Consider the following 15995-nt stretch of genomic DNA (forward strand, 5'->3'; position numbering starts at 1 on the left):
TCAGCAACAAATAAATGCAGAAATTTATTTTAGTTTACAGATCTCAGCTGAGTCTCCAAAGTTAAAGAACTGTATTCCAACATGGAGCGGTTGAGTAAACGTGGTCTGGACTCTGTGGAGGAGAGTCATGTTCTCAGAGATGCTGTAGAAAGACAGAATACCTGCTCTGTGATCCAGGTAGACTCCAACTCTGGAGGAACCAGAACCTGAGATGGGAGTGCTGATGTTGTTGTGCCAAAACACATTTTTGTTATTGTTACAGTACAAAGCCCAGGATTTGTTATTATATCCAAATCCAGGCTTTATTTTATCAACATCCTTGTACGCAACTGCTACGTAACCTCCTCTTCCTTCCCACTTTACCTCCCAGTAACAACGTCCAGTCAGACTCTCTAGACTCAGAACCTGATATGGAACTGTGAATCTGTCTGGATGATCAGGATGAAACTGAGATTTCCTCATAAATGTTGCTTTTCTGTTTCCCTTTGATAACTTCAGCCAATTGTGAGCTGTGTTTGGATCCAGAGTGATTTCACATGAATATTTTAGGAAATCATCTCTGGTCGTTGGTTCTGGCAGTAAAACATCCACCTCAGTGACTCTCAGTGAGATGTTTGTCCACGTGTCCCTCAGGATGTCCTGTAGTTTGTCTCTGAGCTCTGACGCAGCTGCTGTCACATCTTTAAAGTGTCTCAGAGGACGAACCCTGATGCTGGATGAGTGTGGAGACTCACGGACTGCTGACACTGAGGAGTAGTTGTGTAGAAACTGGTTGTGATCCTCGGTGTTTGAGAGCTGCTTCAGCTCAGCGTCTTTCCTCTTCAGCTCAGTGATCTCCTGCTCCAGCTTCTCCTGAAGATCTTTGACTCGACTCACTTCAGCTTCCTGCTGGGATCGGACCTGCTGCTTCACTTCAGAGCTTCTTTTCCGGATCTGACTGATCAGCTGAGTGAAGATCTTCTCACTGTCCTCCACTGTTTTATCAGCAGAGACATTGATGGCCTCCACCTCCTGCTGAAGCAGCTTCACGTCTTTCTCTCGCTCCTGGATTCTCTGATGGATGTTTCCTCGCTTCACCTCCAGCTCCTTCTGCTTCTCGCTCCTTTCTGCTGCAGCGGAGACGATGTCGTGGCTTTTATGTTCGTCCACCATGCAGACATAACAGATGCTCTGCTGATCAGTGCGACAGAACATCTTCATCACCTCATCGTGACGAGAGCAGATGTTCTCATGGAGCTTCTTGGAGGGCTCCACCAGCTGATGTTTCTTTACATGAGCTACATCAAAATGAGGCTGCAGGTGATTCTCACAGAAAGACATCAAACACGTCAAACAGGACTTTGTGGCTTTTAGTTTCCTTCCAGTGCAGACATCACAGGCCACATCTTCAGCTCCAGCATAGCTGTGACCAGCAGGAGCAGCTTGGAGTCCAGTGGTCTTCAGCTGCTCCACTAAAGCTGCTAACAGGATGTTTTTCTCCAGGACAGGCCTCGGTGTGAAGCTTTTCCTGCACTGAGGACAGCTGTGGATCTGGTTCTGATCTTCTTTATCCCAGACTTTTCCAATACACTTCATGCAGTAGCTGTGTCCACAGGGAATAGTCACCGGATCCTTCAGGAGATCCAGACAGATGGAACAGCAGAAACTTTCTGTGTCCAGCTGAACTCCTTTCTGCGCCATTTCTCCTCTCAGTGACTGAGCAAGTTTCACTTCCTGATAAATGAAACACTCTTGAGCTCTGATCATGTGCAGCTGAACAGGAAGTAGAGGGAGGAGTTATCAGAGCAGAAGTGTTTAACTCTTTATGCAGCAACATCTTCCTCTCTGCATCAACCCAACTTTAGGTTGAGTGATGTCAGCGCCTAAAATAAGTTTCTCCATGAAGTCAGACGTGCTTTTATCAAACCTGAGCAGGTGCACATCTATTCTTCATTATTTCTCCTTTTATAGATTTAGAAAACCTTTGAAATGATCATTTATTAGATGTGTTATTGAAGCTCCTTGGTGACAAGGCGCCAGGGCTGGATGAGATCTGCCCATAGTTCCTCAAGGCTCTGGATGTTGTAGGGCTGAGTTGGCTGATGAGGATCTGCAATATTGCGTTGACATCCACTGGACTGGCAGACCGAGGTGGTGGTCCCCCTAGTTAAAATGGCGGGCTACAGGATGTGTTCCAAATACAGTGGGATCACACTTTTGAGCCTCCCTGGTAAAGTCTATTCAGGAGTTCTGGAGAGGAGGGTCCACTGGATTGTAGAAACTCAGATTCAGGAGGAGCAGTGAGGTTTTTCTCCTGGCTGTGGAACACTGGTCCAGCGCTATACCCTTAGAAGGGTCCAGGAGGGTGTGTGGGAGTTCGCCCAACCAATCTACATGTGTTTTGTGGATTTGGAGAAAGCGTTGGACCGCGTCCCTCGGGAGGCCCTATGGGGGGTACTCAGGGAGTATGAGGTACCAGGCCCTCTGATACGGGCTTCACTGGTCTGCATTGTCGGCAGTGAGTTGAGCTTGTCTCCTGTGAGAGTTGGACTCTGCCAAGGCTGCCCTTTGTCTCCAATTCTGTTCATAACTTTTAAGGACAGGATTTCTAGGTGCAACCAAGGTGTTGAGGGGATTTGCTTTGGTGGCCTAAGGGTTGAGTGTCTGCTTTTTGCAGACGATGTGGTCCTGTTGGCTTCATCAGAACGTGATTTCCGGCTCTCACTGGAGCGGTTCGCAGCCGAGTGAGAAGCAGTGTGGATGAGAATCAGCTCCTCTAAATCTGAGACCGTAGTCTTGAGTCAGAAAAAGGTAGAATGCCTTCTCCTGGTCAGAGATGAGGTCCTGCCCCAAGTGGAGGAGTTTAAATATCTCGAGGTCTTGTTCACAAGTGAGGCAAAGATGGAAAGCGAGATTAATAGATGGATTGGTGCTGCATCTGCAGTGATGTGGGCGTTGTACCGGTCTGTCGTGTTAAAGAGAGAGCTAAGCCGGAAGGTGAAGCTCTCGATTTACCGGTCGATCTACGTTCCTACCCTCACCTATGGTCACGAGTGTAACGTACCAAAAGGGTCTTTTTTTCACCATCTAACTGACACAACATAACCTTTCATGCACCTTTCAGGGCAACACCATCTGGACTCCCAAAACAACCCTTTGCTCACTTATTGTTCCTCAACGCAGACATGAACATGTTCCCTCGAGGTTCCTGCACTCTGTGTAGAAGCCAGACTGCATTCCTCACTCTGAATAAAAAGTGAACCTACTCGAATTCTACAGGATTTTACAGTTATGAGTTAAATAATCATATTATATTATATTCTCATTCACAAAGTGTTAAACACCTTTTGTGTCTGAGGAGGGCGTGGCTTTCTGAGGGATGTTGGTAAAACTCCAAACGTGTCAAATTCTGATTGGACAAAACTTGTCCTAAAGTCATAACATGGTGGTTCAATAAAACAAGAATTACTTCCCGATTGGTTCAGTTTCCAGCGGACTCCCGATTGGGCCAAATCGGGAAAGAAGCCTCTTTTGAAACAAACTCTTTTGACCTCCAGTCAAAAGCATCTCTGCAACGCTGTAGCTGATACAGCCAAACGGCTCCTTAAGAGCCACACTTCCACCTTGGACGCAAACAAGCATTCCAGCTCCTGTTGTGACTCGGAGACATCTCAAGACTGGACGGGTCGTATCAGAGTTAATCTACGGCTTCGGATACCTTGAGGTCACCTGACTTCTGACAGTCCTGGATCTGCACTGAGGGTCTCCACAAGGGTAGTAGACACACAAGAGATTGCCTCTGATGAGGTTTTATCAATAACTTACTCTCTAGTTGTAACAAACAACAAATTCTTTTACACCCAGATTTCACAATTTCTCTCAGATACAAAGAACGGTTGCTAAACATCTAGCTTCCATTACATCACCTCACATCCACCACATCGCATCTCATGATTCATATCTTGTCGTAACTTATTAGTTCAGGGAAAATAATTAAATTCATTTCATAAACTATTCACCTGACTCTGTCTGAATTAATACAAAGTGTGTTTATGGTCACTAAAGAAGCAAAGAACCCTAGAATCTTCTGATTACACTTTCAAAGATCAATCAGATTGATATTTCATATTTATATGGAATCATCACATCTTATTGGTCATAATTAATATGTTTTAATTGTTAAACGAGCTTTAGGTAGTGACCGAAAGAACCAGATTGCAGATACAAGCGGCCGAAAAGAGTTTTCTCTGCAGGGTGTCTGGGCTCTCCCGAAGAGGTAAGGTGAGAAGCTCTGTCATCCGGGAGGGGCTCGGAGTAGACCTGCTGCTCCTCCACATCGAGAGGAACCACCTGGATGCTTCCCTGGTGAGGTTTTCTGGCCACGTCCAACCAGGAGGAGACCTACAGGAAGACCCAGGACACGCTGGAGAGACTATGTCTCACCACTGGCCAGGGAGCGCCTCAGGATTCCCCCGGAGAAGCTGACCCAAGAGGCTGAGGAGAAGAAAGTCTGGACCTCCTGCTTAGGCTTCTGTCCCCACAACCCGACCCTGCATTAGCGAACGAAAATGGATGGATTGATGTGTGATTAGTTAAGACTTGTTATAAAACATTTTGCCTATTTTATGCAAAAACAGATGTTTGTTTGGATATTTTAGACGTTTGATTTTTAAAGCACTCACATTCCATAAAAATAGTCAAAATATTTTAGTCACTGGTTGGCAATTAATGACTATTTTATTTATACTGAAATGATTAAATACACTTTTTACATAAATAAATGATTTGTTCTAAAAAATCTGAAATTTGATTTACGACACAAGCAACCAAGTTTTTTTACAAAGTTCTCATTCAGCAAAATAACCTCAAATTCACGTCTGTTGAAGGGATTTAGGAACAGATTGTGTTTAGTGATGCATGAAAATAAAGACAACGTTTTTTGGTTATGCTTGTTATTGTCTGGTCGTTTATCGCACAAAAAGCCAAACTGTTCCTTTTGCAGGCATTACGATCCTTACAGACTTTGTTAGCAGAGCTAAATGTTTTACACATTCTACAGATTTTCAACCATAAAGTATGAGAAGAAGGAAATGACCAAGATTCATGTTACAATCAGAGGATTTTTCAAACAATTCACTCCAAAAGTAACACATTCATGAAGTTTTTCTGCATCATTTTGCAGGAGAAACAGATTTTTAACATCAAATCTAACATAAAAATGAAATGATTTCCTTGCTGATGATGCCTGGCTTTTAAACAACACCCAGAAAATATCTGCTACTTATTATCATTAATGTTATTGTTAGTAATGCTTTTATCAGTCCTGTACCGATAACTTCAGTAAGTGCAATATTAGTTACGACGTTGGGGCGACGGTGGCTCAGGAGTTAAGTGCTTGCCTCGTAATCGGAAGGTTGCAGGTTCAAGCCCTACTCAGTTTGTCACTGTCGTTGTGTCCTTGGGCAAGACACTTAACCCCCTTTGCCTGCTGGTGGTGGTCGGAGGGACCGGTGGCGCCAGTGCTTGGCAGCCTCGCTCCTGTCAGTGTGCCCCAAGGCAGCTGTAGCTACATCGTAGCTCATCCCCACCAGCGTGTGAATGTGTGTGTGAATGAGTGAATGACTGATAGTGTTGTAAAGCACCTTGGGGGGTTCCTGGACTCTAGAAGGTGCTATATCAAATACAGGCTGTTTATCATTTACCATTAGTAACTGGATCTGAAACATCACAAGTTCTAAAATATTAGTCTTATTTAAGAAGTTGAGTTAAGAAGCTGAAACCACAGCTTCTAATTTATTATCTATCAAAACAAAAAATTGTAATAGAAACTTAAAATTCCTAGTAGACCGTTGTCACAAGTTTCCATCAAAGTGCTTAAAGCATCCAGATGGATAATTAGGATTAGTACCTTTGTTATGACCTTGTAAGTCTCACCTGGCTGACTGGGGTCATGTAGAACACCTGAGGACCTGGAGTGTCTGTCTAACCTCTCGCTGCTCCTCCCACAGGTAAGCCGCCACATTTGTCTTCGGTCTGCACCTCCTTGTTTTAACCTTTGTTTTTTACAGGTTTCTTTGAGATTATCTGGGTTACCTAAATGATATTTTACTAACTTTATGTGGCGTGTTTGTCTTTTTATGGCCCACTGAGCCCAGTCCCATCAACCTTCGTCTAAAACCTTCCATATCCAGTCCTACACTGGTCTTCTGCCCTCTAGTGGACAAATGACAGGCATCAAGAGTAAATTTGGTTTCTCTTTATCTTTTATAGTATTTTATATACTTACAGAACAAATTTAAATAGATTATTTTATGGTTGGTATACCATCTTTAACCAATAAACAATATATATAATATGATTTTACTTCTGTCATTGTGTCCCAATGCAGCTGCAGCTACATTGTAGCTCATCACCATCAGTATGTGAGTTTGTGTGTGAATGGGTGAATGACACACCTATAGTGTAAAGTGCTTTGGAGTCCTCTGACTCTGAAATGCGCTAGACAAACGCAGGTCATTTACCATAATCTGTAACTCTGATGCTGAACTCAACGCTGTAAATATACTCAAGTTCAAAGTCAGTTTACAAATAAGTTATTGAATATTATTTATTTGTCAAAGATCACAAACAAGATCAGAAAATATTTATTAAAGGTTTCCTGCAATCAAAGACAAAACTAAATAATCAAAATAGAAACATTAAAGTGTTTAAAACAGGTTAAACAAAAAGAATCAGAGCTCCATCTAAACACCAACACACATCAGTTTATGGGACAATAAGGTCCTGCTAACAAAGACACTTGGACACTTTGATCTCTGAGCCGTGGAGAAGCAGCTCAACAAGAAACTTTCAGCAACAAATAAATACAGAAATTTATTTTAGTTTACAGATCTCAGCTGAGTCTCCAAGACTAAAGTAAAACCCTATTCCAACATGGAGCGGTTGAGTAAACGTGGTCTGGACTCTGTGGAGGAGAGTCATGTTCTCAGAGATGCTGTAGAAAGACAGAATACCTGCTCTGTGATCCAGGTAGACTCCAACTCTGGAGAAACCAGAACCTGAGATGTTAGTGCTGATGCTGTTGTGCCTAAACACATTTTTGTTATTGTAACAGTACAAAGCCCAGGATTTGTTATCGAATCCAAATCCAGTCTCTATTTGATCAACATCCTTGTACGCAACTGCTACATCACCTCCTCTTCCTTCCCACTTTACCTCCCAGTAACAACGTCCAGTCAGACTCTCTAGACTCAGAACCTTACAACAACCTCTGAATCTGTCTCGAACAAGACAACTCTGAATATTCCTAATTAATGTTGCTTTTCTGTTTCCCTCTGATAACATCAGATGATTGTGAGCTGTGTTTGGATCCAGAGTGATTTCACATGAATATTTTAGGAAATCATCTCTGGTCTTTGGTTCTGGTTCTGACAGTAAAACATCCACCTCAGTGACTCTCAGTGAGATGTTTGTCCACGTGTCCCTCAGGATGTCCTGTAGTTTGTCTCTGAGCTCTGACACAGCTGCTGTCACATCTTTAAAGTGTCTCAGAGGACGAACCCTGATGCTGGATGAGTGTGGAGACTCACGGACTGCTGACACTGAGGAGTAGTTGTGTAGAAACTGGTTGTGATCCTCGGTGTTTGAGAGCTGCTTCAGCTCAGCGTCTTTCCTCTTCAGCTCAGTGATCTCCTGCTCCAGCTTCTCCTGAAGATCTTTGACTCGACTCACTTCAGCTTCCTGCTGGGATCGGACCTGCTGCTTCACTTCAGAGCTTCTTTTCTGGATCTGACTGATCAGCTGAGTGAAGATCTTCTCACTGTCCTCCACGGTTTTATCAGCAGAGACATTGATGGCCTCCACCTCCTGCTGAAGCAGCTTCACGTCTTTCTCTCGCTCCTGGATTCTCTGATGGATGTTTTCTCGCTTCACCTCCAGCTCCTTCTGCTTCTCGCTCCTTTCTGCTGCAGCGGAGACGATGTCGTGGCTTTTATGTTCGTCCACCATGCAGACATAACAGATGCTCTGCTGATCAGTGCGACAGAACATCTTCATCACCTCATCGTGACGAGAGCAGATGTTCTCATGGAGCTTCTTGGAGGGCTCCACCAGCTGATGTTTCCTCAACTGAGCCACATACAAATGACGCTGCAGGTGATTCTCACAAAAAGACATCAAACACGTCAAACAGGACTTTGTGGCTTTTAGTTTCCTTCCAGTGCAGACATCACAGGCCACATCTTCAGCTCCAGCATAGCTGTGACCAGCAGGAGCAGCTTGGAGTCCAGTGGTCTTCAGCTGCTCCACTAAAGCTGCTAACAGGATGTTTTTCTCCAGGACAGGCCTCGGTGTGAAGCTTTTCCTGCACTGAGGACAGCTGTGGATCTGGTTCTGATCTTCTTTATCCCAGACTTTTCCAATACACTTCATGCAGTAGCTGTGTCCACAGGGAATAGCCACCGGATCCTTCAGGAGATCCAGACAGATGGAACAGCAGAAACTTTCTGTGTCCAGCTGAACTGCTTTCTGCGCCATTTCTCCTCTCAGTGACTGAGCAAGTTTCACTTCCTGATAAATGAAACACACTTGAGCTCTGATCATGTGCAGCTGAACAGGAAGTAGAGGGAGGAGTTATCAGAGCAGAAGTGTTTAACTCTTTATGCAGCAACATCTTCCTCTCTGCATCAACCCAACTTTAGGTTGAGTAATGTCAGCGCCTAAAATAAGTTTCTCCATGAAGTCAGACGTGCTTTTATCAAACCTGAGCAGGTGCACATCTATTCTTCATTATTTCTCCTTTTATAGATTTAGAAAACCACAGTGACGGACATTGCAGGACACATCCCAGACCTCATCCAGAAACACACAACAGTGAGTAGCATCATCATCCACGCCGGTACCAATGCCATCCGTAAGCAGCAGTCAGAGCTCCTCAAGCGTGATTTTATTCACCTTTTTAATCTTTTAAGAACCATGCACCTGTCTGTTTTTATCTCTGGCCCCACTCCCACCATGGGCAGAGGAGTCGGTAATTTAGCACTTTTATCATAAAACACTTGGCTTTCCTCTGCCTCCGTGACCCATATTGTTGGTTTTATAGACAATTTTAACATTTTCTGGGGCAGGAGACACCTATTTGGAGCGGATGGGCTTCACCTAAATAGACAGGGGACCCGTACTCTAACAATGAGCCTGGCTTGTCCAAGACACCCCCGTCTACTCCACCGGCTCCATCTGCTCCCACTTCCTGATGTGTAGCTGGTCCCTGCTCCTACCAACCCAGCCCTGATTTTAACAGTAAATCACATATCGGACTTGGACCTTGCCATATCTCATTCATACCTGTTATTATCAGCAGAGAGCGGACAAACGATCATAAACCAAACAAAAGCAACCCCAATAATCTAAAACAGTAACCAAAAGTCCCACCTTCAGACAATAGAGTCACTCCTTCACCAGTTACTATTAATATGGCTCTTTTAAATGTTCGTTCTCTGCTGAACAAAACGTTTTTAATAAATGACCTGATTTTAGATCGTAATCTTCACTGTCTGCTTTTAACAGAAACATGGCTGAGTTCAGATGCACCTGTTGTTCTCACAGAGGCCTCGCCGCCAGATTTAAATTTTTATTTTTCAACGAGGAGTAGCAAAAGGGGAGGCCGAACTGCTTTTATTAGTTCATCAATACTTTCTGCCAAACCTGTTTTATTTGATCATTTTACAACTTTTGAATATACAACAGCAGTTTTTAGCTCTCCTCAGATCTTATGTGTCACAGCTTATCGGCCTCCTAAGCAGAGTGCCATTTTTATTCAAGAATTTTCAGAGTTTTATCAATCCTGCACAACTGCTTTGAAAGGATCATTTTAGCCGGTGATTTTAATCTACATATAGATAATCCTTCTGATCCTTTTTCAAATGAGTTTTTCAATATTCTGAGTTATGTGGATTTTAGTCAACATGTCACACAGCCAACTCACAACAGAGGACACACCCTGGACCTGGTCATCACGTATGGCCTGTCCACCAGTGTGTCCTCTGACTTGGCTGTTTGTGTGTTTTTTAGCATCACCAGTTTTATCCAGCTGGAACCCTCTGTGAGAACTTTAAGGAAGCATCATCTTAACCCTGAAGTGGCTGCAGGTTTTCTTGAAGATTTTAGAAAGATTTCTCTCACTCCGGTAACTGCCTCTTGTGATTTCACTTTCAATGATTTTAACAGTAGACTGAAATCCGCTCTCGACCTGCTCGCTCCACTTAAAATCAAAAGTCTATATTCAAAACGTGCTTCACCATGGAGAAATGAATATCTAAAGAAACTAAAGAGAAATTGCAGGGTTGCAGAGCGGAGATGCAGAAAGAACAAAACAACTACAGAGCTACTTAAATCATATAATAACGCAGTGAGAAGTTCAAGACATGCATACCTTTCCAAACTCATTCTAGGCAATAAACACAATCCCAGAATACGTTTTTCCACCATAAACAACATTTTAAACCTTACATCTAATTCACTTCAGAAAACACCCTCAAATGCACTCTGTGAGGAGTTTTCAGCCCACTTCAGAGGGAAGGTAGACACCATCAGAAGGAATATTTCATCTTCCCAAAGCAATAAGGTTTTAGATGTATCAGATTGTGTGTCTATACCAGAGGAAACACTGGACAGCTTTGTCCTGGTAGAAGCTGAGACTCTTGATAAAGTTTTCTCCTCAGTGAGAACTACCACATGTGTTCTGGACCCAATCCCAAATTCGTTTTTTTAAACTATTCTATGGATCTTTTAGTGATGAGATTTTAACCCTGATGAATTGCTCCCTTCAGACGGGGGTCTTTCCTGCTGCCTTTAAAGGGGCGGCGGTGAGGCCCTTGTTGAAGAAGAGCAATGTAGATTATAATGAATTAAACAATTATCGACCGGTATCTAACTTACCATTTTTAAGCAAAATTTTAGAAAAGTTGGTTTTAAATCAACTAAAGGATTTTATAAACACTCATAATGTCCTAGAGAAATTTCAGTCTGGATTTAGGGGGAACCACAGCATAGAGATGGCCCTTTTGAACATTTTAAATGATTTTTGATCGATTTGTGATAAACGGAAGGTGACTGTGTTGGTTCTGCTGGATCTAAGTGCTGCCTTTGATACAGTAGACCACACTATTCTTTTAACTTATTTAAAACAGATCGGCCTCTCTGGTGCTGTACATAGATGGTTCACATCCTACCTCAGACAGGACTTTCATGGTGAGTTTGGATACCTGTTCCTCTAGGATCCATGGGATTACATGTGGTGTGCCCCAGGGTTCAATTTTAGGCCCCGTGCTTTTTAATCTTTATATGCTCCCTGTTGGCAGTGTCATCAGGAGACACGGGGTCAACTTTCACAGTTATGCTGATGATACACAGTTGTACATCTTCGTGTCTCCTGATGACTCTCGGCCAATGGATGCACCTTTTAATTGTATTTTAGACATCAAATCCTGGATGGCAGAGAACTTTCTCCAGCTCAACCAGGACAAAACTGAAGTTTTAGTCATTGGTACTGAGGCCCAGAGAGAGAAGCTTTCACTGAAATTACAAACTCTGTCTTTTAATGCATCTGAACAAGTGAAGAACCTGGGTGTGATTTTTGACTCTGAGCTGACTTTTATCCCACACATTAAAAATATCACAAAAATAGGTTTTTATCATCTAAAGAATATCGCCAGAGTCCCATTCTCTCGGGCCAACACGGAGATACTGATGTATGCTTTTATCACCAGTAGAATAGACTACTGTAATGGCCTGCTTTCTGGTCTTCCCAAAAAGAGCATCTCAGGTTTACAACTTCTACAAAATTCGGCAGCACATGTCCTGATGAAAACCACGAGGCGGGAGCACATTACACCAGTTTTAGAATCATTGCATTGGCTCCCTGTGTGTTTCAGGATCAATTAAGTGTCTTAACGCTCTTTGGCCTTCGTATCTCTCAGAACTGTTTCTACCATATGAACCCTCACGGCCTCTGTGCTCCTCTGGCAGGCGTCTCCTGGTCATCCCTAAAGTCAGGACACACACTCACGATGAGGCGTCCTTCCAGTATTATGGTCCTCGCCTCTGGAACGAGCTGCCGGAGGACCTCAGGGCCGCAGAGAATGTTCATGCTTTTAAGTCCAGGCTCAAGACCCATCTTTTTAGGTTAGCTTTTATCTAAATATTTACTACAGTTTTATTTCTCGTTTTACATGATTATATTTTGTTACTTGCTTTGCATGTTTTATAAGATTATATTTTAGCATTGTTTTCATTATTTAATATTATTATTTTACTGTCTATATATGATTTTATTTATTACTTATTTTCTAACTTTTGTCCCTTATATTAGCTCTTTTATTATATTATTACTTTTTTTAATCCAGTGTTTCCTCTGTAGGGGCCCTCTGCCCGGGGAGCAGTGGTCGACTGGAGCTTCCTGGGCGCTCTATAGGTAGTGTTTAAGTGGAGGTGGGGGTCTATGCTCCCCCTCCACTGAGCGCCCTGACTTAGTGTGGAAAACCTGATGCTGCCAGGGCAGACGGCTCCTCTGATGGCGTTTCCTTGCCTTACCTTACTTGGCTCATCTGGACTCAGCCAAATATAATTTTTAATTGTGTGTGTGTGTGTGTGTGTGTGTGTGTGTGTGTGTGTGTGTGTGTGTGTGTGTGTGTGTGTGTGTGTGTGTGTGTGTGCGTGCGTGTGTGTGCTTGCATATGTCTGTTAATATTTTCAACCAGTTATGGGAATCTGGGGTCATTTTGTAAAGCACTTTGTTTGAAAAGCGCTTTATAAATAAATCTGATTGAAAACTTTTGAAATGATCATTTATTAGATGTGCAATTAGTAAAGTTCTGTTATAAAATGTTTTCTATTTGCTTTGTTTTTACAAAGTGATGACTGAACATGTGTCTGAAGATTTTAAACATTAGATTTTTAACTTTATGTCTCCTTTTAAGGCTCACTGAGTGCGGTCCTATCTTCATCAAAAACATATCAGAAGTCATATCCAGTCCACTTTGGTTGTTATTTTTTTTAAATAAAAGAATAAGAGAACTTTCCAAGCTTAGACTATTTTATTTTTACTTACTAATTTATTTGACAACAATAAATAGTCGTATCTCCATAAAGTCAGTTGTGCATTTGTCAGATTAGAGCAGGTGCAGCTCTCTCCTTTATTCTCGCTCCTTTTATAGATTTAGAAAACCTTTGAAATGATCATTTATTAGATGTGTTATTGAAGCTCCTTGGTGACAAGGCGCCAGGGCTGGATGAGATCTGCCCAGAGTTCCTCAAGGCTCTGGATGTTGTAGGGCTGTGTTGGCTGACCTCCCAGACAGCCGAGCACCTTGCTACAGATAACTCAGCAAGGTCACATCCAGAACTGGGCTGACACAGGTCATGGGCCACGGGACACAGGAATCACACAGCAATTCTACCTGAAACAGAATCATTAAAATTAGAATCAAATACAACTGTTGTTCAATATGACATCAAATAGAATTTTAAAGAAGGCAATTGGACTTCTTTGGTTTCACGAATATAGGAGAGTCGATCTTGAGCCTGATTCATGCTTGTGGGGCGACGGTGGCACAGGAGTTTAAGAGCTTGCCCCGTAATCGGAAGGTTACAGGTTTGAGCCCCGCTCAGTCTGTCGCTGTTGTTGTGTCCTTGGGCAAGACACTTAACCCACGTTGGCTGCTGGTGGTGGTCGGAGGGACTGGTGGCGCCAGAACACGGCAGCCTCGCCTCTGTCAGTGCGCCCCAGGGCAGCTGTGGCTACATTGTAGCTCATCCCCACCAGTGTGTGAATGTGTGTGTGAATGGGTGAATGACTGATTGTGTTGTAAAGCGCCTTGGGGGGTCCCAGGACTCTAGAAGGCGCTATATCAAATACAGGCCATTTACCATTCTCCTGCATCAGTGCAGAGACACGCAACGCCATTATCCGTCCTTGCGTAGGGCACCGGCAGGCACGCAAGTACGTACAGAGTCGAATCCACTTTTTTAAACATCCGTCGAACGAGACGGACTACGCAAGTTTGTGATTGGTCAGGACGCCGCTGTCATCTACACCGCCACCATTGCGCCCTCAAAAACAAAGAGCTGAGGATAACCAGCGGCAGACACGGAGAAGCTTGAAGAATACCTTGCAATAAAAAAAACTCTAAAAACATGAACGTTTTAATTCCCCGTGACCGGAGGAGTGAAAAGATATGCAGCAAGCGTATTATTTGTGGACGGAAATGACAGGAAACGTGGGTTTAGAGGTGGCGAGCGCATGAAGAGGTGGAGGAGGATGAGAGACAAATTTGTCTGTTAAAAAGACTCTTATATACATAAAACTAAATATAAACACACCATCTTGGACCGGATACATGACAGGATACCACAGAACAGCGCTACTCCCTCTGCTGTCCTGGCCGGGAATTGCTTTGCAGCACTCCCCAGGAGATGGAGAAGCATGAGGGCAAAACACCTCCGTCCGTGCGTGCGTGTCTCTCCCTGTTGGAGCTGATGGAGAAGCATGAATCAGGCTTTATTGTAGCTGTTTATGGTTGCTTGATAAGCAGAAACTGTCACCTGCAAAACACCTCCTCCCTACCTCGTCATGGTTCGTTTGCATCGTTATTCTCTGTTATGTAGGAGTCGTTGTGTTGATTAGATGATCACTTAGGTCACTTGGGTGTCTGAAGGACTCTGCACAGGGGTTTCTTTGTAAGTAGGAACAGGAATAAAGTTATAGAGGTCAGCAGGTTAAAGATCAGCTTCAGTTAATTTCAACATTAGAACAAAGTATGTTTTTTAGGCGTGAGATCACCAAAGATGATAGAATCATTTAAATCTTACTTTCAGATAAGCTGATGACGTTCAGCAGCTGACACTGGGGGTGGTGGCAGGAACTGAACCGCAGAGAGAAAATTAATACCTGCTAGGAACAAAATAGAACAAACAAACCAAAAACCACATACTCTCAAAACTTACCTTGTCATTCCTACTTACCTGTACTTTCCTTCTTGGAAGATGTTTTTTGACCTTAAAGGACGAAAAGATTGTAGGTACGGCTGTGTCCTTCAGGCAAAGTCTCCCCTAAAATAAAAAAATTAAAAAAGAGATTCACATATACACACATCAGACAAGGTCAATTTCTGTATCTCAAAAACACACTGGTACACCAGAGCACTGTGTGTGTGCACGTGCTTGCATGCATGCATGTGTGTGTGTGTGTGTAAAAGCCATGTGGAGAGTGTTTGTTATTTATAAAGCATATGTAGTTGGATTTTATCCAGAATCGACACTTTGAAAATATATATTTTAATAACAGTTTGATTTATTTGACGGCAGTAGAATGTTTATTATTTTGTTAATTTCTCCTTAAATGCCTAATGTTTTAGTTTAACATGAATATTTGTCATTCATCCAAATACAAAAAGCTACACATTAAAGACTGACAAAAAAGTTAGTTTATCAGAATAAATATCCATAGAATAAGATGGAAATTAATAACGTGATTGTTTCCCATCTAAACAGCCCCAGTCACAGACAGTTCAAGGGAGGGGAACATTTTCTTCTTGTCACACAGCAATGTAACATCTTTTTATTATACAACTAATGCTTCAATTTTTTCAATCTCAACCAAAATATGAAGTAATGTGTTTGTACCCTGGAGTCCGTGGTGAAGTGATGACTCTCAAAGTGTTCACTGCACAAGCGGGAGTGTGAATTGGGAGTCCAGCACTCTCTTCTTTGGTTGCTTACCCAAAGGTCAAGCCTCTCTGGATCACTTAGAGGAAAACTTCATACAAAGAACTACTTAAGCATATTGGTTTAAAACACGTACCGTAATTTCCGGACTATCGAGCGCACCTCAATTTAAGCCGCACCAGAAACAAAAAAAAAGACTGAATTTATCTGATGGCACACAGCTTCTGGAGACTAACATCAAGCACTATCGTCCAACTCACCGAGCTGCAGTATTTCTGCGGTCAGGTCTCTCTCCG

At 42.9% G+C, this 15995-nt stretch overlaps 1 protein-coding gene across 1 annotated transcript in view; it reads right to left on the reverse strand.

Moving 5' to 3' along the window:
• Window positions 1-8538, reverse strand: part of LOC107385992 (uncharacterized) — an 8852-nt gene extending 314 nt beyond the window's left edge. Inside the window, exons 1-12 of the mRNA XM_015960139.3 lie at window positions 6856-8538; window positions 6739-6794; window positions 6073-6192; window positions 4423-4529; window positions 3709-3735; window positions 3449-3602; window positions 3165-3252; window positions 3044-3070; window positions 2659-2774; window positions 2438-2559; window positions 2195-2325; window positions 1-1752 (exon numbers count right to left, since the gene is read on the reverse strand). The exon at window positions 1-1752 is cut by the window's left edge and continues 314 nt beyond it. Coding sequence (XP_015815625.3) covers window positions 25-1752; window positions 2195-2325; window positions 2438-2559; window positions 2659-2774; window positions 3044-3070; window positions 3165-3252; window positions 3449-3602; window positions 3709-3735; window positions 4423-4529; window positions 6073-6192; window positions 6739-6794; window positions 6856-8514 — 4335 coding nt within the window. The 5' untranslated portion in view covers window positions 8515-8538 and the 3' untranslated portion in view covers window positions 1-24. The remainder of the gene's footprint in view (window positions 1753-2194; window positions 2326-2437; window positions 2560-2658; window positions 2775-3043; window positions 3071-3164; window positions 3253-3448; window positions 3603-3708; window positions 3736-4422; window positions 4530-6072; window positions 6193-6738; window positions 6795-6855) is intronic.
• Window positions 8539-15995: the final 7457 nt, after the last annotated feature.

The sequence above is a fragment of the Nothobranchius furzeri genome, chromosome 10 (genome assembly GCF_043380555.1).
Source record: "Nothobranchius furzeri strain GRZ-AD chromosome 10, NfurGRZ-RIMD1, whole genome shotgun sequence".
Classification (NCBI taxonomy): domain Eukaryota; kingdom Metazoa; phylum Chordata; class Actinopteri; order Cyprinodontiformes; family Nothobranchiidae; genus Nothobranchius; species Nothobranchius furzeri.